Here is a 23,478-nt window from a genome sequence, read left to right as displayed (position 1 = left end):
AATGTGGCAGGATACAAAATCAATGTACAGAAATCAGTTGCTTTCTTATACACTAAGAATGAAAATACAGAAAGGGAAATGAGAGAATTGATTACATTTACTATAGCGCCAAGAACCATAAGATATCTGGGAATAAACCTACCCCAAGAAGTAAAGGATCTATACTCAAAGAACAACAAAAAACTCATTTAAATTGTTTTAAAAATCATGAATGGGTACTGGATTTTGTCAAATGCTTTTTCTGCATCTATTGGTATGATCGTATGATTTTTCTTATTTAGTTCACTGATGTGGATTGCATTAATTGATTTTCAAATGTTCAACCAGCCTTCCATATCTGGTATAAATTCCACTTTATCGTGGTGTATAATTGTTTTCACAGTTTTTTTAGATTTCATTTGTTAATTTTTTAGGGATTTGCATATATGTTTATGAGAGCTTAGATCTGTTGTTTTCTATTGTACAATTTTGGTATTAAGGTAAGAGGCTGGAGGCCCCTGGGTGGCTTAGTGGGTTAAAGACTCTGCCTTCAGTTCAGGTCATTATCTCAGGGTCCTGGGATCAAGCCCGGCATCAGGCTCCTGCTTGGTGGGGAGCCTGCTTCCCACTCTTCCCCCACCTGCCTCTATGTCTGCTTGTCAAAAATATAAATAAAATCTTTTAAAAAAAAAAAAAAAGGTAAGAGGCTGGCTTCATAGCATGAGTCAGGAAAAATTCCCTCTGCTTCTATCTTCTGAAAGAGATTGTAGAAATTTTTTCTTAACTGTTTAGTACGATCCATTAGTGAAACTGTCTGGTCCTGATGGTTTCTGTGTTGGATAAATCGGCTTTAATTATGCTTATGTCATAGGGTTATTGTAACCATTAGATGAAATGATGTATGGAAAATAACTGGCACTAATAATAATTATACTCCTAATAATTAAGTCCTCAGTCAGGATCAAAAGTTTCCTCTAGATATCTATGTGTTCCGGAAATGGACATATTTCCAGTTAGACATAATAATAATTAAAATATGGACAAGATTTTGTGACTCTTTGTACATATATTATATAGTTTTATTCCTTAAAATTAACCACCTGTTTGACAGACTTATTCCTGTTTTGGATGAGGAGGTAGAATGTGGGAATTGCTAGATACTTTCTTCATAATTCTCTTCTTAGGTTAGTGCCAGAGGCAGGTGGTGAAATCATAGTCTCTCATTACCTTACAGTGTATTGACAGGGCTGGACCTCTGTAGACTGAAGTTAATTAATCTTAGAGAAAGTGTAATAATATTCAGCATGATGTGTTACACATAGTAAATTTTTCAAGATTGTCAAATGAGTTCACCTAGAAATACCACAATGTGAGGCAGAAACCTAATACTCCTTTTACTGTTTTATTTACGATAGTCAAAATAATTAAATATTAAGCCTATTTGCAATACAAACTGAAGAAAAGCTGGAAGATAGTGTTAAATTATTTTTTTAGAGTTGGTAATAAGTTATTTAATATAACCAAGAGAGTTTTATATTATGTCCCATGTGATGACTGTTTCAACCTAACTGCATTTCTGACACCTCAGATGGAGTGTTTTAGAATTTTGATCATTGCAATATGACAATTTCACATCCTACTCCTATGTTCTTACGTTAGTGTTTTTATTATTGTTATTTTTTACTATTTTATTTATTTACTTGAGAGGAAGAGAGAGAGAGAGAGAGAGAGAGAGAGAGAGCAGGAACTGGGGAGAGACAGAGAGATTGGAAGAAGCAGACTCCCCCACTGAGCAGGAAGCCCCATGCAGGGCTCGATGCCAGCACCTGGGATCATGACCTGAGCCAAAGGAAGACATTTAACCACCTGAGCCAGCTAGGCACCCACCTATTTTAATGTTTCTAATACCAAGTGTGTAATTGAGTTCTTATTTTTTACCCCCAGCACGTGCGCATACACACACACACACACACACACACACACACACTCAGACTTTAATTTCTCATTAATTACTTAGTGGAGCTTTAAACTTTTTGTTCAGTGCATAGAAAATGACAACATAACTGAAATTAAAAGCTTTTTTGACAAATTAATTACACTATTTTTAACTACTATTGTAGTCTGAAGAAAATAACACAGGTAGGAAAATATTTGATCCAGTTACTATAATTTGAAATCATAGTTGTGTGTTACAGAATATTTTTTAAATTTTTTTTAAGATTTTATTTATTTATTTGACAGAGAGAGATTACAAGTAGGCAGAGAGGCAGGCAAAGAGAGAGAGAGAGGGAAGCGGGCTCCCTGCTGAGCAGAGAGCCCAATGCAGGACTCGATCCCAGGACCGTGAGGTCAGGACCTGAGCCCAAGGCAGCGGCTTAACCCACTGAGCCACCCAGGTGCCCCAGAATAATTTTTTTAAAGTGAAACCATGCTTTTCATAGAAATATAAAATAAATATAGGTCAATGATTTTCTCATTAATTAAATGAGGAACCAAAAAGATGTAACAACTAGTTCAAACATCAAAAAGCAGAGACAGTTAGGGATCGGGAATACTGAGTAACTGCAAATGGATGCAACACAGCCTTCCTCCCACCCCCCCCACCCCACCCCTGCCCCTCCACCAAACCCCTGCCCCTATCTTATCTGGGAGTGTGGGTATGGGGGTGGGGCTTCCCTCCACTGGACAGAATTTCTTCCTATATTAACCACCACACTCTTACCAGTGTTTTATAATACAGAGTTGTAAAATACCCTAAAGACAATGAATACCTAAGAGTGTCTATGGAATCAATCAGTTAACCCTGAAGGTTGTGCTCTGAAGCCTTAAACTGTGCATAGTTTTCTATTGAAGCACATGTTTTTCCCTATACTTGGAAAATGGTGATAGGACTTTCCACTTTATGAAACACTGTAGTCAGGTTTGAATAGTCTCTGTTTCAGTGTAGCTTACCTTGAGACAGAAATAATTGTTTACGGGGCACCTGGGTGGCTCAGTGGGTTAAGCCTCTGTCTTCATCTCAGTTCATGATCTCAGGGTCCTGGGATCAAGCCCCACATCGAGCTCCTCGCTCAGTGGAGAGCCCGCTTCCACCCCTCTCTCTGCCTGCCTCTCTGCCTACTTGTGATCCCTCTCTCGGTCAAATAAATAAATATTAAAAAAAAAAAAAAGAAATACTTGTTTACTTCTTATAGCAAACCTGAGCATCAAAAGAATTCATTAGATTCCATATTGGCTTGAGAGAATGGGCACAGGGTAACTTCTATGCTTTTGTTTTGACAAAGCCTCTAAAAAGTTAAATAAGCTATTTGGACCTTTGAACAAACTTTATGGTCTCTTCTGAATCTATAATTGTAAGAATTTATTGCAAAGAAATAATTTATTTGCCCCTCAACCCAGCCCAAATATACTAAATCTGTCTTTGCAAGATTAGTGAGAGGTTTCTAGAACTGGGCATTTTTCCAACCCTCAAAGAGGAAGTGAGGTACTGAAAAGTGTGTTCTAATTTGCACATTGCTCCTCTTTGTTCATAAATTTGATACAGAATCTAATCTTGAAACTCAGCAAGAGAACATGGCTTTGATTTTTAACAATCTTAAATGATTGGACCTGGTAATGCAGTGACCAGAGGTGTTCCAACATCCGAAACTGCTCACTGTTGGTGTAAAAACCCTCCTTAGCATCCTTGTTTGCAACTGTGAGCCAGGGGTAAGGAAAGCAAACATACAAGGGAGAAAAAAAGGAAAATGGAGATTTGCTATTATTTAGAATGTCTGTTATTTGAGGAATGTCGGTATCCTCATTTTTTTATTTTTTTATTTTTTATAAACATATATTTTTATCCCCAGGGGTACAGGTTCGTGAATCGCCAGGTGGTATCCTCATTTTTGAGGGCTTTAAAAATTGTTGAGTTTCTCACTGTGATCAATGTGTTTGAATAGCTTAGCTTATACCATTTGATGGAGTTTGTATTTTTATTTTAATGAGAATTAAGTTATTCTTAGCATTAATGACAGTTTCAAATTGCTCTTTTCCCAATTTGACAACTATCTTTTTTCTTTTGGAAAATGGATATTTTCTTTCTATCTCTCCTAAAACTTCCTTAGCCTTAAATATTTAGGTGGATTTATTTATTTATTTATTTGTAAAGGTTTTATTTATTTATTTATTTATTTATTTATTTGTTTATTTGAGAGAGAGAAAGCATGAGATGGGGGAGGTTTAGGGGGAGGGTCAGAGGGAGAAGTAGACTCCCTGCTAAGTAGGGGATTCAGTCCTGGGACTCCAGGATCATGAGAAGCCAAAGATAGTAGCTTAACCCACTGAGCCACCCAGGCACCCCAATATTTAGTTGGATTTAACATGTGTTTCAAAGCCCATTCTTCTATAACTTCCAAATATTTGCAAGTTACATCTTCATGCAACTTAGTGAGCATATCATGGCAAATAAGTGATGGAAAGAAGTATTGAAATAAAAGTTTAATTTAGTTAGTGGGATGTTTAAGACACTCTTCATTAAGAAATAAATACACATTTGCAGCAAACTCCTTTTGTATGTGTCTGTGTGTGCACGCACGTTTGTTTTCCTGCATCTGTTGTAGACTCAAGAGATTATTTTAGTATAAACTGTAATTGTCTATTTATGGAAATCAATACAGCATAATGAGGCATATTTCTTCTAGATAATAATAATTCTTTAAATGAAAAGTACCTTTGGCCATTGTTTCATTTTTTATAGGCTCAGATTATTTTAGTATGATTAATGAGAGCAGCAGTTCCCTGACATTCTTAATAATTGTATCCTGTTAGTTTAAGACCTCACTTTGCCCAATTTATGATTAAATGCTCCAATTATAGTTGTAACACAAATAGTTCTTGTGTTTGACTATGAGCGAATTTGGAAACCATAGTTTTGATCAAAGCAGTATCCTCGTGGATATTAGAGAATATAAATAAAGAGATATCTCTATGGTATATCCTAATAATTTCCAGGTTCATCCTTAATAAAATCAGTAGATGAGTTGAGTCGGGGTCCTGTCTTATGGAATAGCTTCTGAAATTCTACTCCACAAATGGTTAGTGAAGATATTCTAAAAAGTATTTCAAATATGGAATTGCTGGTAATGCCAATGATGTAAAATATCACTAATCACTTAACTTGTATTTTAAAGCAAATGAGAACTGAATATTGAATCATATTTCCTTATGTGATCCAGTGTCAGTCCCTGGAATATGGTGTTCAATGTATGAGAGAATAAACTTATAAGAATATGGGCGGAGAAAGGGGAACCCTCCTACACTGTTGGTGGGAATGCAAGCTGGTGCAGCCACTCTGGAAAACAGCATGGAGGTTCCTCAAAATGTTGAAAATAGAACTGCCCTATGACCCAGCAATTCCACTATTGGGTATTTACCCTAAAGATACAAACGTAGTGATCCAAAGGGGCACGTGCACCCGAATGTTTGTAGCAGCAATGTCCACAATAGCCAAACTATGGAAAGAACCTAGATGTCCATCAACAGATGAATGGATCAAGAAGATGTGGTATATATACACAATGGAATACTATGCAGCCATCAAAAGAAATGAAATCTTGCCATTTGCAACAACATGGATGGAACTAGAGCGTATCACGCTTAGCGAAATAAGTCAAGCAGAGAAAGACAACAAAGATCATATGATCTCCCTGATATGAGGAAGTGGTGATGCAACATGGGGGCTTAAGTGGGTAGGAGAAGAATCAATGAAACAAGATGGGATTGGGAGGGAGACAAACCATAAGTGACTCTTAATCTCACAAAACAAACTGAGGGTTGCTGGGGGGAGGGGTTTTGGGAGAAGGGGGTGGGATTATGGACATTGGGGAGGGTAGGTGCTTTGGTGAGTGCTGTGAAGTGTGTAAACCTGGTGATTCACAGACCTGTACCCCTGGGGATAAAAATATATGTTTATAAAAAATAAAAAATTATAAAAAAACAATTATGATAGGAGAGAGAATTTCTTTCTTGTTCTTCATTTTAATAAAATTGCTTTAACATTTCACCATTTGAAATAATATTTGTTGCTGGTTTGGAGTTTACAGCCTTTACCATATTTAAGCCATTTATTTCAGTGCTTTCTTATAGTTTTTATTACAATTTTGACTGCCTTTTATCAAGTGCTATTTCAGAATGTATTGAAATTATGAAAACAGTTTCTTCCTTAATGTGTTAATTAGGGAATTATGTTATTTGCGATATTCTGATATTGAATTCCCTTCCATTCCTAAAATAAATCCTACTTGATAATTTTGATACACTGTTATTATTATTATTATAATTCTAATTACTATTATTAAATTCTATTTCTATATTCTATTATTAAATAGAATTCTATTATTAAAAGTCAGACACTATTAGATTGAATTGAAAAAAAGCCTAGAAATAGATTGATTTCAAGAATTACTCTTAAAGCCAATAAAAAAAAAAATACTGCATAGTGCAAAAGGGTGCAAGAACATAAAAATATAATAAATTATAGTGGGAATTTTGATATAGCTCTTTCAAAATCTGATAAAATGAGAAAACAAAAACTAATTAAAGATATAATACAATTAAATAATCCTTAGAATCTTAATTTTATGTATATATAACACTCTATATTGAGAATAAGCTTTTTTTTCCCACATGATCAGGGCACGACTATTATAAAAAGTCATCATACAGTTTGCCACAAATAAATACTGAATGTAGGGATGCCTGGGTGGCTCAGTTGGTTAGGCTGCTGCCTTCAGCTCAGGTCATTTTTCCAGGGTCCTGGGATCAAGTCCCGCATTGGGCTCCTTGCTCTGCAGGGAGCCTGCTTCTCTCTCTGCCTCTGCCTGACTCTCTCCCTGCTTGTGTGTACCATTTCTCTTTCTGGCAAATAAATAAAATCAAGAAAAAAAATACTGGATGTATTTTTTAAATATTTATTTTTTATTTATTTATTTTTTATCTGACAGAGATCACAAGTAGGTAGAGAGGCAGGCAGAAAGAGAGAGGGGGAAACAGGTTCCCTGCTGAGCAGAGAATCCCAACATAGGGCTTGATCCCAGAATCCTGGGATCATGAACTGAGCCTAAGGCAGAGGTTTTAACTCACTGAGCCACCCAGGCACCCTGAATGTATTTTTTAAAAGCAGAGATCCCTAATTATAATTTTTTAAGAGTAAAAATAAATATGAAATATATGACCCAAACTAGTGACTTGAAAATTAAAAAACACACACCTAAATCACTTGGATCAAAGAAGAACTCAAAGTAGAAATTACAAACTGCTAAGGAAACAGGGTAAAGAAGAGAGTTAAAATTATTGAGATGTAAAACAAACAAGCAAACAAACAAACAAACAAAAAAACTGTGCATAGGGAGATATATAGCATTAAATACCTTCACCATTAAAGAAAAATTATTGATTGTATAGGATCTTAGTAATTATCTTAGGGAATGAGAAAAACAGCAGCAAGACAAATGTGAATAAAATAAGAAAATAAAATTAATAAAGAGGTAAAAATAATTAAAGAGGAAAATATGTGTAAAGACTAGAAATTCCAAAAGCTAGATCGATTTACAGACCATTAAAACAGAAAACCTCCTCAAAAAACTGGTTAAGAAGAAAAGGACACCAAAAAATATATAAACTATTAGAAATAGGGGCACCTGGGTGGCTCATTGGGTTAAAGCCTCTGCCTTAGGCTCAGGTCATGATCTCAAGGGTCCTGGGATGGGGCCCCGCATGGGGCTCTCTGCTTGGTGGGGAGACTGCTCCCCACCCCCTCTCTCTCTGCCTGCCTCTCTGCCTACGTGTGACTTCTGTCTGTCAAATAAATAAATAAAATCTTTAAAAAAAATAAAATAAAATATTAGAAATAAGACACAACACTGATATAGAAGAGATTAAAATACAGCATTTTTGTTTTCAATTATATGGCAATGAAATAAAAAGCTGGGGAGAAATAAAGATTATTGTGCAAAATATAAACTCCCAAATTTTTTCACAAGAGAATATAAATAGTTGTTGCAAGTTAGGTTAATCACTACTATTTAAATAGGGACTACAATTGGATGGGTTGTCTTATAACTGACTTCCAGCTCACATGTTTAATCCAGACAATTTCAATGTTAATCAAATTAAATTAAATTTCAATTTAAAGTATTCCAGACCACAGATTTTTCTAGATGATTTCTCATTTATGGTAAGAATTGAGGTTAACTTTAATAATAAAACTTGTTAAGGAGGGCTCAAAAAAGGAAAACTAGGCATCCAATGCTCTTATGAATATGGATGCACACTCAAAAAGAAAATATGATCAAGTAGAACCCATTAAGTTGGCACCACATTTTAAAAAATAAAATATGACTCAAATGCATACAAATGTGAGAGGACAGAATGTAAGAGCTGAGAGAAATCTTCCTGGGATATGCATATTCCCTTCCAGCTTTTTCTTTTTCCCTCTCCCTTAATCCCACAGACTACACATGTCAACCTGACCTGGGTGTAGCTGCAGAGCACTTTCAAAGCAGCAGCCAAACATAAGAAGTGGGAATACACAGAACCTCCTAGGGCTTCACAGTTGTCAAAGTGAGAAAATCCTCTCTGGCAGCCATTGAGGGAATGTATGAATGAGATCCTGGAGGCAATGAGACACTCTTCAGGGATGCAGATGTTTGACTTCCAAGGCAGGCCCACAGATCATTCTGGGTGGCAGCTGTGGCGAGTGTTCTAGAACACAGAGTACTTCCTAAAATTCCGGCTCCTCCACTGGACATTGACTTTTCTCTCTTTTATAGATGATTTTGCAATCAAAGCTGTTCTTGTCACCCCCAAAGCTGCTGTGCTTCTAATGGCAGGGATACATAGCCTTTTCCAGACTATCTGTGAATTCTGTGCCTTTGCAAAAAAGGTGGGGCCAGATACTCTCCTCTTCTTCCCCATTTTGTCCTTTATTTCTGCTTCATGTCTTCTGTCTTTCCAACTTTACCTTCTTGGTTAGACCTTCTCTTTACCCTGTTCTCAGTTCAGTTTAGGTTAGAATGCAGTCCAGCACTTTAGCAGTAGCTGCAGCTCATGCTGAAAGTAATGATTACTGAAGCTATGGAGTAGTTTCATAATGTTGGCAGAAATGGCTTGAAGTAATGGCAGCAGTGATTAGATAGACTCAAAGGTGATGATTCTAATAGTTGCAAGTTGGGCAAAGGTGCCAGCAGTTTCCATAGTGATAATGTTGGTTTCAAGAGAAGCAACAATGCATAATGGTCATGAACAGAAACTTTTCCAAGGTGAGTTACTAGCCTCCTCCCACCTGTCCTAGACATTGTAATTGCCTCTGTAGCATCCCCTTTACTCCTACTCCACTGGTTTCCATGATATTGACCTAAGCCACCTGACAACTTCTTGCTACACTAACTAGTTCAAGGAAAAGCAAAAATTCAGACGTAAGCCAATCAGTATACAGAATTCCTTCAGTCACATTGATTGCTGAAGGAAAGAATCTGTACCATTAAAATGGCCCAGAAAGAGGGTCACCTTGGTGGCTCAGTTGGCGAAGCATTGAACTCTTGATTTTGGCTCAGGTCATGATCTCAGGGTTGTAAGACAGAGCCCCATGTTATGCTGGGCGTGCGCCTGCTTAAGAGTCTCTCTCCCTTTCCCTCTGCCCCTCCCCCACCCCTAAAAAATGTTCAATTAGACACAAAGTTCAGAACTTCTGTTAGAGGTTGTTTTTAAAAATCCATTGCTCAAGAAAAAAAAAAAAAATACATTCCAAAACTTAGTGACTTAAAACATCAATATTTATTATTTTTCTTAATTTTGTGAGTAGACCACATGAGTGTTTCTTCTTCTGGTCTTGCCTGAGCTCATTCATATGGTTGCAGTCATGTGACAGCTCAGTTGGAACCAGAGTCCCATCTGGTATCACTCTCATATCTGACAACTGATGATGACTGTTGGTTAAGGTACTTTGGCTCTTCTCCACGTGGCTTCCAATCCTACAGAAGGTTACTCTGGGCTTTTGTCTAGATGATGATCTCAGGTTTTCAAGAGGGCAAAAATGGAAGTTACAAGTTTTTCTAGGGCTTAATCTCTGGAACTTACAGATCATCACTTCTATCATATCCTTTTGGAAAAGGCAATTCACGAGGTCAGTTATGACTTAAGGTAGTGGGAAAAAAAGACTCTATCCCTTAGTGGGAGCAACCAAATTGTGAAATTACTAAATGACGTGGATATAGGGAATTCATTAAAGGGCATTATGTACCTATAATGGTTGAATGAGGTCAGTTATGCTGTAAAATACCACATGTTGTGTAACCCACTATCTAGTATTATCTTTAAAAACTTATGTAGGGGTGCCTGGGTGTCTCAGTGAGTTAAAGCCACTGCCCTTGGCTCAGGTCATGATCTCAGGGTTCTGGGATTGAGCCCTGTATCGGGCTTTCTGCTCAGCAGGGAACGTGCTTCCCCCTCTTCTCTCTGCCTGCCTCTCTGCCTACTTGTGATCTCTCTCTGTGTCAAACAAATAAGCAAAATCTTAAAAAAAAGAGCCATTTACTATTTTAAAAAATTATGTAAATGCTTCCATCTAGTGTATTTCAGTTCCATAACTTTCCTCTTAGAACTGGCTATTTGTTCTACCACATCTTGTGTGTGTACACTTATTTAAGTGTATGTATACATGTCATTAATCAAGATATGAAGTCACCACTAGTTTTCTCTCTTTGGTAATACAGACTTTTTTATTTAAATGTTCCACTGGCAGCAGTGTTACATAGAATTTGAAATTTGTATTTATAGATGGTACAAGATAATGGACAGAGGGTGTGTGTTTTTCCTTAATCCCTTCAATCCCCCTACCAACGTTGGGTAAGAGTAAAAGAAAACACCCATTGCCATAAAGGAAATGAAATAGAAACATGAGCAGGGGAGAGATTTCAACACACTTATGAAAGATAAAAAGAGGATGGAAGATTTTCAACAAGGAAAAGAGTGAGGCAGGTGTAGAGCAGAAAACAGGAGAAGGTTGACCTAGAGGAAAGTTGGAGGGTGTAAAGGCAACAAGAGTGAGAAGGGTGGCATATCTGAGAGGGCTATTTGCACAGTGGCCTAATGTTTTCTTCCTGACATGCTCATTTATTTGCTTCCCTTCTCTGTGTTTTCTGATGCTTAGTGTAAAAATCAAGCATCAGTCTCAGACTAAAAACACCTAAAGATTCTTCTCTAATAAGATACGAGTATCAATACAGGCAAAATTGGAACTTTTGGTGCCAGCACCCCAGAGTAAAGTTCTCCCATTTTGGCAGTTGGAACTTCCACAGCTAAAGACCTATTACCTGCCTGTACCCATTAATAATTCATTCCATTTAGACAAGTCCTAGACACCTACATAAAGGCCTCAGTAAATGTCTATTAATGAGACCAAGTACAAAGACAAACCCACATAAATATAGGAAACACATCCCTGCTGCAGAGAGAAACAATCCCATTCCCTTTTCTTAATTGGAATGAATATACGGTCAACATCACAAAAGGACTGGATAAAAGAAAGACAAAGACAAGACCAAAAAAAAAAAAAAAAAAAAAGAAAGAAAGAAAGAAAGAAAAAGAAAAAACCCAAAAAACCACCAACAACAGAAAAATTGTTGCTAGAAGAAACAAAGAAATTTCAGAGAAAGATTTGAGAAGGTAGTAACCCCAAGTACAAGAGCAGAATGCTATAAGAAAGAACAGTCAAGGAACAAATTGGAACATTTATTATATATTTAATTATATGCCAAATGAAATATTTAAAGAAGGGTTAGAATATAATGTGAGTAGTTCTCGCACAACATAAAGAGAAAAACAAAGAGATTGAATGAGACAGAGGCAACAACAACAAAACAAGGAGATTGAACACTTGAAATAGATAAGATATTCAGAGTATAATTCTAAGAGATCCAACTCAACTAACAGGATTTCCAGAAAAATGGGCATACATTAACAAAGGTAAATAAATTTTAATTTTAATTTTAAATTAAATTAATTAATTTTAAATTTTAATCAAAATAATTTCTAAGTTCAATGGGCTTGAACTCACAACCCTGAGATTAATATCTGAGTTGAGATTAAGAGTCAGACATTTAACCAACTGAGCCACCCGGTGCCCCACTAAGAGAAAGAAATTTTAAAGAAATACTACAAAAAAACTTTCCCAGAGGTCAGAAAACACTATTCTGTTTGAGTCTATCAAGTTCCAGTAAATTAAGAGAAAATCCACATGTAAATGTATGCCTGAAATCTTTCTGTCAGAACACAAAAGAAAGAGCATTCCAAAAAACTTACATAGATAAAACAGGTCATCTGCAAAGGATAGAGAGTCAAAGTGGCACTGCATTTCTAATCACCAACACAACTGGTAAGAGAAAAATGAGCAATGGTATTTACAGTTCTAATGGATAATAATTCTGAAGCAAATGCATCATGGCAAAATAACTACATTTTAGAGTTCCCAGGACTCAGAAAATTTTTATGTCATGCACTCTTCTAAAGGAAGTCATTTGAGATATAATCCAGTGAAATGGGTGTAGATATCAAGTGTTGTCAGTTGAATTATATGCTCCCAAAAGATTTTGTCATTCTAGTCCCCAGGACCTATGAATGTGACCTTCTTTGGAACAAAGTTTTTCAGATCAATTTACGATGAGGTCATTAGGAGAGACCATAATCCAATATGACTGTTCTTCTAAAAAGGGAACACAGACATGCACAGAAGAAAAACAATGTGGAAGACATGGGGAGAACCCATCTACAAGCTAAGGAATATCTAAGGATACCCAGCAATAGGAGAGAGGGATGATCAGATTCTCCCTCATAGACCTTAGAAAAAATCAACCTTTTCAAATTCTTGATCTTATACTTTCATCTTCCAGTACTGTGAGATGTTAAAACTTAGTTATGGAAGCCCAAGAAAATGAATATACCATGAGAAAAGACTCTGAAAAGAGAGATGGTGGAATTCACTGGAATTGGAAAGGCAATCCCAGGATGACAGTTTTTGATCAGGTACTTATTCTATCAGTCCAGTGTGCAAATGAAATCAAGGGCTCCAAGAAGAATGAACAGAATAAAAACAAAACAGAGCAACAGATAGTACATAAGTGGCAGGAGAATATTAGTGATTTTCCAAAGAAAGGATAGATTTCTTCTCTTCACAGAAAATTAGAATCTCTACCAAAAATAGAAAATAAAACCAAAACCTAACAGAATGTCTAATAAAGTCTTGGTTCAGATATGAAAGAAACCCAATGTCATGCAGGTCTTTCAGCAATTGATGGTGTGTTATGAAACAGAACCCATTTAACCTAGAAGAGGTCCCTGAGTGTCCTGAGTGTTATGAATTTGGACCCAAAGAGAAGGAAGTACAATTTTATTGTACAACTTATTTATGCAATGAGCATTATTTAAGTAGTCATATAATATATACACTGTTAATTGATTTTAAACTTTTAAAAAGAAATGTGGATGTCTTAAATGTAGTTACACAATACAAGATAAATATTATCAATCCTGACAGTACAAAACTAAAGCTACTGATTAAAAGGTAAAGGTGGAAGGTGGTGAGTCAGAGAAAGAAAGGCAGAATTGTTAATAGTCTCATGTAATACAATGGGTAGTCAGGAGACATTGCATAGCTTTTCTGTAACAGGAAGGAGTATTTTAAGTGTGTTGCTTATTTACAGATGTTGCCAATATAAGATTTAAAACAACTATCAAAAATGGCCATACCCTCTCTCAACTTGATAAAGAACATCCTTGAAAACCTACAGCTAATATCATACTTAATGGTGAGCAACTAGATGGTTTCCCACTAAGATCTAGAATAAGGCAAAGATATGTGCTCTTACCACTTCTATTTTATATTGTATTAAATCCTAGCTAATGCAATAAAATAAGAAAAGGAAATTAAAAGTGTACAGATTAGGAAGGAAGAAATAAAACTATCCTTGCTGTAGGATGACATGACTATGTGGAAGTCCAAAACATTAACAATAAAAACCTCCTGTTATAGTAAGTGATTAAAACAAGCTAGAAGGATACTAGGCTAAAATAAATAAGTCAAGCAGAGAAAGACAACTATCATATGATCTCCCTGATATGAGGAAGTGGTGATGCAACATGGAGGCTTAAGTGGGTAGGAGAAGAATAAATGAAACAAGATGGGATTGGGAGGGAGACAAACCATAAGTGACTCTTAATCTCACAAAACAAACTGAGGGTTGCTGGGGGGAGGGGGTTTGGGAGAAGGGGGTGGGATTATGGACTTTGGGGAGGGTATGTGCTTTGGTGAGTGCTGTGAAGTGTGTAAACCTGGTGATTCACAGACCTGTACCCCTGGGGATAAAAATATATGTTTATTAAAAAAAAAAAAAAAATAAAAAGCTAATTGCTTTCTTCTATACTAGTAATGAATAATTAAAATTTGAAATAAAAAACACAAGACCATTTACTTTGTAAACCTCATGTCCACACAAAAACCTGCACACTAAAGTTTATAGCAGCTTCATTCTTATTTTTAGTACCAAAAACTATACATAGGTATAATGTTAACACAGTATATGTAATATCTAAATGAGAAACATAATGAAACTCTGATGAAAGAAAGCAATGTAGATCCAAATAAATGAAGAGATATTCTATGTTCATTGGTAGAAATATTCCATATTGTAAGTACGTCAGTTCTTTCTAACTTGATATATAGATTCAACATAATTCCAAACAAAATCTCAGCAAGCTATCTTGTGAATATTGAAAAAACTATTCTAAGTTGATATGGAGGGGCAAAAGACCCTGATATGGCGAAGAACAAAGTCAGAGGAGTAACTTTGAGACAGAGTATAAATCTAGAGTAATCAATACAGTGCAGTACTGGGGAAAGAAGAGACAAATAGATCAAGGAAAGAGAATAAAGAGTCCAGAAAAAGACCCACACAAACATAATCAACTGATCTTTGAGAAAGGAGCAAAGGCAATTTAATGGAGAAAGGATAATCTTTTCATCGAGTCATGCAGGAACAACTGAACAATCAATGCAAAAAAACAAACCAAAAAAACCCCACAAATCTAGACAAAGACCTTACACCTCTCAAAAATATTAATTCACAGATCATGGGCCTGAATGTAAAATGCAAAGCTAAACATCTGAGAAGACAACCTAAGAGAAAATCTGGGCGACTTTGGGTGTGACAATGATAAATCCAAACATTTTTTGGGTAGAGTGCCAAAAATGTGATCTGTGAAAGAAAAACTTGTTAAGTTGAACTTCATTAAAGTCAAGATCTTCTCTGCCAAAAGACAACGTCAAAAGAATAAAAAGACGGGCCACAGACTGGGAGAAATTATTTGCAAAAGACATATCTGATAAAAGGACTATTGTACAAAATATACAAATAGCTCCTATAGCTTAATTAGAAAGCAACTTCATTAAAAATGGACCAAAGACCTTAACAGACAGATTATGAGAGAGGATATAGTAAGCATGAATGGATGACAAGTAAGCATATGAAAAGATATTCAGTCTTGTATGGCACTAGGGAATTATAAAATAAAACAACAATAGGATGAAACTACATACCAATTAGAATGGCCAAAATCCCAAATCCTGATACCACCAATGGCTGGTGAGGATGTGGAACAAGAGGAATATTCGTTCACTGCTGATGGGAATAAAAAATGATACAGTCTCTTCAAAACAGTTTGGCTGAAATACACTCTCATCTTGTGATCCAGCAGTCATACTCCTTGGTATTTACTCGAAGGAGTTGAAATGTTCTATCTGTATAAAACCTGCCCAATAATGTTCATAGCATCTTTCTTCCTAATTGCCAAAATGTGGAAACATTCAAGATGTCCTTCAAGAGGTAAGTTGATAAGCTGGTACATCCTGATAATGGAATTTTATTCAGTGATAAAAAGAAATGAACTATCAAGCCATGAAAAGACATGGAGGAAACTTAAATGCAGATTGCTAAGTGGAAGAAGCTTGTCTGAAAATGTACATAATGTATGATTCCAACTATATGTCACTCTGTAAAAGACAAAACTACAGAGACAGTAAAAAGATCAGTAATTGCCAGGATGGGGGAATGGAGAGAGGAGTAAATATGTAGAGAGCAGGGCACTTTTAGAAATTGTTTTCTGACCTGTAGTGGTGGAGATATGTCATACATTTTTAAAAAGATTTACTTATTTATTGAAGAGAAAGAGAGCAAAAGAGCAAGATGGAAGGGGCAGAGAGAGAGAGAGGCAGAAAAGCAGACTCCCCTCTTAGCACAGAGCCTGATGCAGGGCTCAATCTCTGGACCCTGAGATCATGACCTGAGCCAAAATCAAGAGTTAGACACTTAACAGACTAAGCCACTCAGGCGCCCCTATATCATACATCTGTTAAAACACACAGAATGTGCAACATCAGGAGTGGATTCTAATGTAAGCTATAGATTTTCATTAATAATAATTTATACATATTGGCTGATTAATTGTAACAAGTGTGCCACACTAATGCAAGATGTTCACAATAAGAAAATCTGTGTTGGGAAGGTGAAATATAAGAGGGTTTATAGGAACTCTCTAGCCTAATATATTACATATCTGTTTTCAGTAAACTTTTTTGCTTTGGTAATGTGATTTCTTCCCTGAATTTATTATCATGTATTTCTTTCAGTTTCCCATGATTGGTTTAGGAATAGTGTATATGGATTTTAATTATGTGATTGCCACATTTCAGGTGAAATGAATGATACTTCTTTGAGAATATAAGAAATGTAATATTTGTAGTTTCTTCTTGTCCTCTAAACAGGATCATGAGTCACAGTGACAGTTATTTACATATACACCATTTTTCTCTGAGAAAATAAAAGGGTATCTATCTTGCCTTCTCCTGAAGAAATGTTAGAGAAGCAAAAAGCCAAGTCTAAACAAAGACCATTTTTGTTCAGAGATTAAAGAATTCCAGTGCAATTCATTTGATCAACAAATATATATTTAACAAGACTGTATGCCAGATTCTGGAGAAGCTGTGGTGACACTGTCTTTTCCTTCAAGATACTGTGGTCCAGTAAAGAATTCCATCAATTGACCTGGCAATTATAATGAACATAACGGATGATAAGAAAAAGGACTGTGCTATGGATCTTGGCATTTAAGAATTCTGAAAGTACTCACGCATGGCTGGGGTTCATTTGCCAAGGTGAGAGTGGCATGAAATAAACCCTGAGAGGCTGGGTCATAAATGACATTTGCCTTTACCTGAGGGATTTGAAGCAGATTCAAACCCTTCTTGTATTCCAGGAAAAACTCTCTTGATCTCTTCTTGTCCAAGACTCTTAATTATGCTTTATACAGCTCCAACATACCTATATTTTTTATATGAGTATAATCTAGAATCATCTATCATAGGCTAGAGTAGTAAAGGAAATGCCAGAATCATTTTTACTTGTAAATAAAAAAGTCTGTCTCCTAGAATTCTCTGTTTAACAAGATGGCTGTGCAATGAAGTGATCTTTCTTTCTTGTTTTTAGCCAGTGCTGTAGTCTTTAAATGACTTCCACATCAAATCTGATTTATTACTTCACCTGGGCAAACACTAGTACCGGGATGGCAGGCAAGCTAAAATGATCTCTATCATAAATAGAAGTTGGGAACTCTTTTTTTTTTTTTTTTTTTTTAAGAGACCATCTTGGGTTCTTCAGTCCAGGAGTTGTTCTTCTCTAAGTCTGACCAAAGAAAACCTACTGTGCATTGTACTTTGGCTCTTTGAACTGTATAATAATAGATTTTAACCTGAACAAGTACATGCATATGAAATAAACCTAATGGCTGGGCTAGTTTACCACTTAGCCTTTTCTCACTATCTTCTTTTTTCCCATCCCTTTTTTATTGGATGCTTCAACCTCATTAGTATTTCAGGAAAAAACTGGATCCTGTCCATCATTTTTGTTGTTGCTTTCCTTTTCCTGGCAGACAGAGCTTCAAGTTTCAATAGAGGAACTGGGGAGGGATACAACACATTCAGAGTTTATGAAAGACCCTATTTGCCATCAAAGTGAAGGTTTCCAGATACTCTGGCCCTGTTTTCTTATGCTCTTAAGTCTTTGATAAGGAATTAAGAACTCCTGCCAGGGCTACAAAAGACACTGAGAGGTGCCTTTCAGAAGGCACTACATGGTGTTCTGAAGCTGTTCATTTATTACAAATGGTGTTGAGGAATACTACACTGAGGAACAGAAGAATGGGGAAAAACTGTTAATATCATAATAATTTCTACATGAGCATTTCTGAGAGACAATTGGATGTGCACACTTGAATATTTTTCTGTTAACATCCTTGCACTTTTTTTTTCAAAGCATGCCTTGCAGCTTCCTTTGAACAGAATTACTTATATTTATAACACTCTCCTACTCAATTACAATTCCTTAGAATGGTGGTTCTCAAATATTAGTGAAGTAAGAATAATATGAAAACCCATCAAAAGAGTTTAGGGCTTGCATCTCTGAGATTCTCATTCAATACATCTAGAATAAGGCCCATAAATGTTCAACAAGACCTCCATGTAATGGTCTGTGAAATACCTTCAGAAATATTTGCCTAGAGATCAAGTCTCTGTGGTCCTCAGGCCATAGGTCCATGCAATGCACATAGAGGTACTCAATACACGTTTGTAGATTCAAGGCAAATGGTTTGGGTAGGTAAAACCCCACTGGAGATTTAAGCTCAATATATTACTCTCAGAGATGAGGCTGAAGCTCTAGTGGCTTGAATATAAACTAATTATTTTTGATAGAAGGATAATGGCATAAATAGGCTCAAACTTGGGGGGGGGGGATTGGTTAGAAATATATATATATATATTTACCTATAAGAGTGCCTGAATGGAAAGCCTGATTTATTTACTCACGTTTTTCATTTGAGAAGGGTAGATGTAAGAAGGAGGAAAAGCATTCATTCCTAGCTGCTTGTGGTACATTGTGAAAAGGATAAACCATGTTTGATTTTCTCCATTCATTGTTGGATGTGTATTTCCTTTGTCCTCCCCTTGTTACTTTTGTTTATTGTTTACTAGGGGTTATGAGATCTGCTCTTTAAGGCTCCTCCTCCTTTGTTCTTCTGCCACAAGGTGTGAAGCCATTTGTTTATTTGTCCTTTGTTCAGAGCTACCTGTATATAGGCATGCACAAAACAAAGGAAAATCATATCTTGTCCATCAGCTCCTCACACATTCAAAAGCCGTGCCCTTAATAAAAGAAGAATATTTCACTCCCTCTTTGCTCTTTGAGGGACGTAGGGATTCATCATGCTCTGAAAAGATATCTCTAATAATTATTTTAATGTAAGTAATGTGGAAAATATCTTTTATTTTTAGAGATTTGCTAATGCTTTCAACTATTGGGAAAAATTAACATGCTACTTTCTTTCATCAAAGCCATTCACTCTTCAGTTTATTTAAATGTCATTAGTGTGGAGTGCTTCAAGTTCTAAGTAGGAAAAAAATGACACTGACAAATCAATGTGGATAATATAAAGACAAAAGTATATATGGATTATTCTGCGTGGAATTGTTAAATGTTCAGTGATCATTAGCTTCTGATTCTGTTTCCAAGTGAGAAAAGGCAAAAACATACATATTCCAATCAGGACATGCTCTGTGTTTCTCTCCTTTTTCAAATCCTAAGAATATATCTGTATCTATATATCTTTATGTGTATCTACATATCTTTTGATAACCACTCAATAACAGCTTTAGACAAAGCTGCTTATTTAGTGACACTGTGTTAAATCATAGCAGCTCTCAGAAACAAAATTGGCACAAGTATTTTTGCCTGTGATTGAATTTCATATTATCTTGCTATTGGAAAAAAGTCATAGGCATGCAAAGCATCCCTCCAAAACAGCACAGTGCAATGGGGATGCTCATTCTATCTGGAGTCTGTTGTTTGGGCCAGGGCTGTCACTTTCCCATAGTGTCTTCATTTTTTATGCTAATTGACTTTCCAAGGGCAGACAGGAGGGTGTCTGCCCTGTGAATTATTCTCGGTTGGGGGGCTTTTAAAAGCAAACCTATTTTGTGCCCAAACAAAACCAAAAATCAATGTGTTTCTTTTCAAAGATGGTAGGGTCAATACCATGGTTGTTTTGTTCCCATCCAGTTATGTAACCGTGGGGACTTGTGTCTTTGCTTTCAGGATTTGTACAAAACACATTAAAGCTAAACAATAGGCGGGAATCATAGAAGCAACCCTTGAGCTGTGTCTTGGAGAATGTCCTCCTAGGTTTGGGAATCTCCAATTAGTTCCAACTGAAGTGCTGACTCCGTGTGTGTGTGTGTGTTAGCTGGCATGCAACACATTTCCCCAGGGTTGTTTCATTTTTCCTGAGATTTGGCGAAGGGTAAAGGGTCGGAGTCACATGGGTACAAAGCATTTGATTAATGTTTAAGTCACCGCTCTCGCTGTCGGAGCTGCCTCCCCGCCAGCCCCGGCCGCGTGAGGCCAGAGCCGCGGGGCTCGGCTTGCAGGTCCGGGACCCGGGCCGCCTCTCCCGTGAGTTGTCTGATCAGAGCCTCGCGCCTCCCGCGCCTGAGTTCCAGCGAGCGCCCTTTCCTCTCCCAACACCCCAGCCTCTACCCAGCCTGTAAAGTCGCCGGTACCCCCTCGGGCTTCTCGGATGCAGCAACTTTCCCCTCTGGCCGGCGCGGGGCCGGGCGCCAGTCGGCTAGCGGAATAGCGCGCAGCACAGCAGCCCTGCGTCCCGCCGCCCACCATGACCGACGGGAGCCGCTGGGACGGCCGCGCCCAGAGAGCCAAGGACCTGGAGAAACAGCTTCGCTTGCGCGTGTGCGTGCTCAGCGAGCTCCAGAAGACCGAGCGGGACTATGTGGGCACGCTGGAGCTCCTGGTGTCGGAGAGTGTGTCTCCCCTCCTCTACGCAGGGTGTAGCAGGCGGCGCAGCGCGCGGATCCCGAAGCGGCAGCGGGCGCGTGGCATTGTCTGCGGGGGGACAGGGCACCGCTCCCGGCGTCGCGGGACCATGAACCCGCGCACGGACACTCTGCTCGCCCGCGCGTGGACCCCGGGCGGGACTGTTTAAAGCCTGGACACCCAATGAGTTTGCCAGGGCCTTGGACACATGCGGGCTTGAAAAGTTAGGTCCAATGGGAGAAGGGTCCTGTCCCGGGAATCCCTGCTTACCCCCTCTTTCCTCACTCTTTACCCCGTCCCTGGCTGCCTTGTGTAATTTTTTTACCCTCTTCTCCTCCCCTGGGTTTTTAAGACTTTGGCTTGGTGATTAAGGTCAGTCTACTACATTCAGGTACATTTAGTTAAAAGAAAAAAAAAAATCCTTGATTGTTTTGGACCTTGAGTTCATTATTCAGATTAGATGGCAGCGAAGTCCCTTTAGTTATAATAATCTTTGAAACACAGGATTCTGGCGAGGGGTAGAGAACGAGCAGTGGGGTTATGATCTCTAGCAGCTGTTGGCTGTTAAAGCCACCTGTGGTGCTCACCCTGTTCTAGCCCTGCAGTCTTACCCCCATCCTCCCTCCCGGGTTTAAATTTGCTCTCCCAGCTCAGCTTCTGGATTCTCTGTTCATACTGAGCCCAGTAGTGCAGTTCCATGTTCCATGATTCATTGTTTGCATATAACACCCAGTGCTCCCTGCAATCCATGCCCTCCTTAATACCCATCACTGGTTGAACCCATCATTCCACCCTCTCCCCTCTAAAACCCTGTTTGTTTCTCAGAGTCCACAGTGTCTCATGGTTCATCTCCCCCTCCAATTCCCCTCCTTCATTTTTCCTTACTTCTCCTTATGTCCTCCCATCTACTCTTTATGTTCTACAAGTAAGTGAAACCATATGATAATTGTCTTTCTCTGCTTGACTTATTTCACTTATCATAATCCCCTCCAGTCCCATCCATGTTGATGCAAAAGTTGGGTATTCGTCCTTTCTGATGGCTGAGTAATATTCCATTGTATATATGGACCACATCTTCTTCATCCCTTTGTCTGTTGAACGGCATCTAGGTTCTTCCCACCATTTGGCTGTTGTGGACATTGCTATGAACATTGGGGTACATATACCCCTTCTTTTCACTACATCTGTATCTTTGGTGGAGATACCCAGTAGTGCAATTGCTGGGTCATAGGGTTGCTCTATTTTTAACTTTTTGAGGAATCTCCATACTGTTTTCCAGAGTGGCTGCACCAGTTTGTATTCCCACCAATAGTGTAAGAGGGTTCCCCTTTCTCCACAGCCTGTCCAACTGCGGTGTCTTTCATATTGGCTGTGTATAATGATCCCTGGTTGTCCATGCCAGTTTGAGTACATCACACATGCACAGCAGGGCAGCCCTAAAAAGCTGAATGGACCTTTTGGAGCTGGGTTTGTGTCCTATGATCTTCACCATAGGGCGGCAAATCCCCCCCCCCTCCCCACCACCACTTCCCTAAAACCAGTGTCTGTAGGTCTTTTCTCTTGGGCTCCCAAATGCCCTCTGGTAAATTCTTCCTGACTCTTGCTGAGGGGGGCGGTCCCACCTGGCCACTCTCATTCTTAGGGCACATGAAGGGAAAAGGCTCTGCTCAGAAAATTATGTTCAAACCTTTTATCTTAATGTTCCTGCCTTCATTATGGTACCCCTTTCCCCAGCTGTACCTGTTGGCTTTCAGAATCCTATTTACTCTTTACAAAAACTGAAGCCTCCCCACCCCACCCTCTAGTCTCCCAAAGTATAAAGGGCAGTGGTCCAGCCCTGGGGGATTTCAGGGCATCTTTCCACTCTGGCTCTCTTCTACTCCATTTCCAAGGACACCTGTTGCTACACATTCTTCAGCCTTCAGAGTATCTCTAATACAAATCTGATTCTTCTCTCCTTTCATTTATTTTCCTTTACTTCTTTTTAAAATTGAGGTACAATGTAAAAAACAAATGCAGTTATTCAGAGACAAAGAGCTTGAACAGGCAAATCCAACCTTAACCACTCCTCACATCAGGATAGAGAACATTTGCCACCTGCCAGAAAGCTCCATCGTGCTTCTTCTCCATCAGAAACCTGTCTGTCCCAGTTGGTTTTGCCTGTTCTTGAAATTCGTAACAATGGGATCGTACAGCATGTACTCTTCTGGCTTCTTGTGCTGTGTGTAATATCTATAATTCCTCTACCTTATGCCCTTTGTTACTGCACCACAGTATCCCATCTAATGATTGTATCACAATATACCCACCCATTTTGCTACTGGTGGGTACCCGGGTCATTGCTCTTCGAGGACTCCTATAAATAACGCTGTTGTGAACACTCTTGAATTATATCTTCATTAGACCAGTGCATGCCATTCTTCAGGGACAGTCCTGGGAGTGGAATTGCTGGGTCATCAGGAAAATGGAGGTTGAGCTTCAGTAAATCTCTCCAGATTGTTTTCTGTAGGGATGCACCAAGCCAGTTGCT

General features: G+C 38.1%; 1 protein-coding gene across 1 annotated transcript in view; it reads left to right on the top strand.

Annotated features, from left to right (window-relative positions):
- Positions 1 to 21,611, top strand: part of LOC309859427 (uncharacterized protein) — an 867,228-nt gene extending 845,617 nt beyond the window's left edge. Inside the window, exon 2 of the mRNA XM_082720088.1 lies at positions 20,576 to 21,611. Coding sequence (XP_082576214.1) covers positions 20,791 to 21,117 — 327 coding nt within the window. The 5' untranslated portion in view covers positions 20,576 to 20,790 and the 3' untranslated portion in view covers positions 21,118 to 21,611. The remainder of the gene's footprint in view (positions 1 to 20,575) is intronic.
- The last annotated feature ends 1,867 nt before the right edge of the window (positions 21,612 to 23,478 follow it).

The sequence above is a fragment of the Mustela nivalis genome (genome assembly GCF_964662115.1).
Source record: "Mustela nivalis genome assembly, chromosome: 2".
NCBI lineage: Eukaryota > Metazoa > Chordata > Mammalia > Carnivora > Mustelidae > Mustela > Mustela nivalis.
The sequence above is the reverse complement of the archived record's forward strand: the minus strand, read 5'-3'. Positions and strand labels throughout refer to the sequence as shown.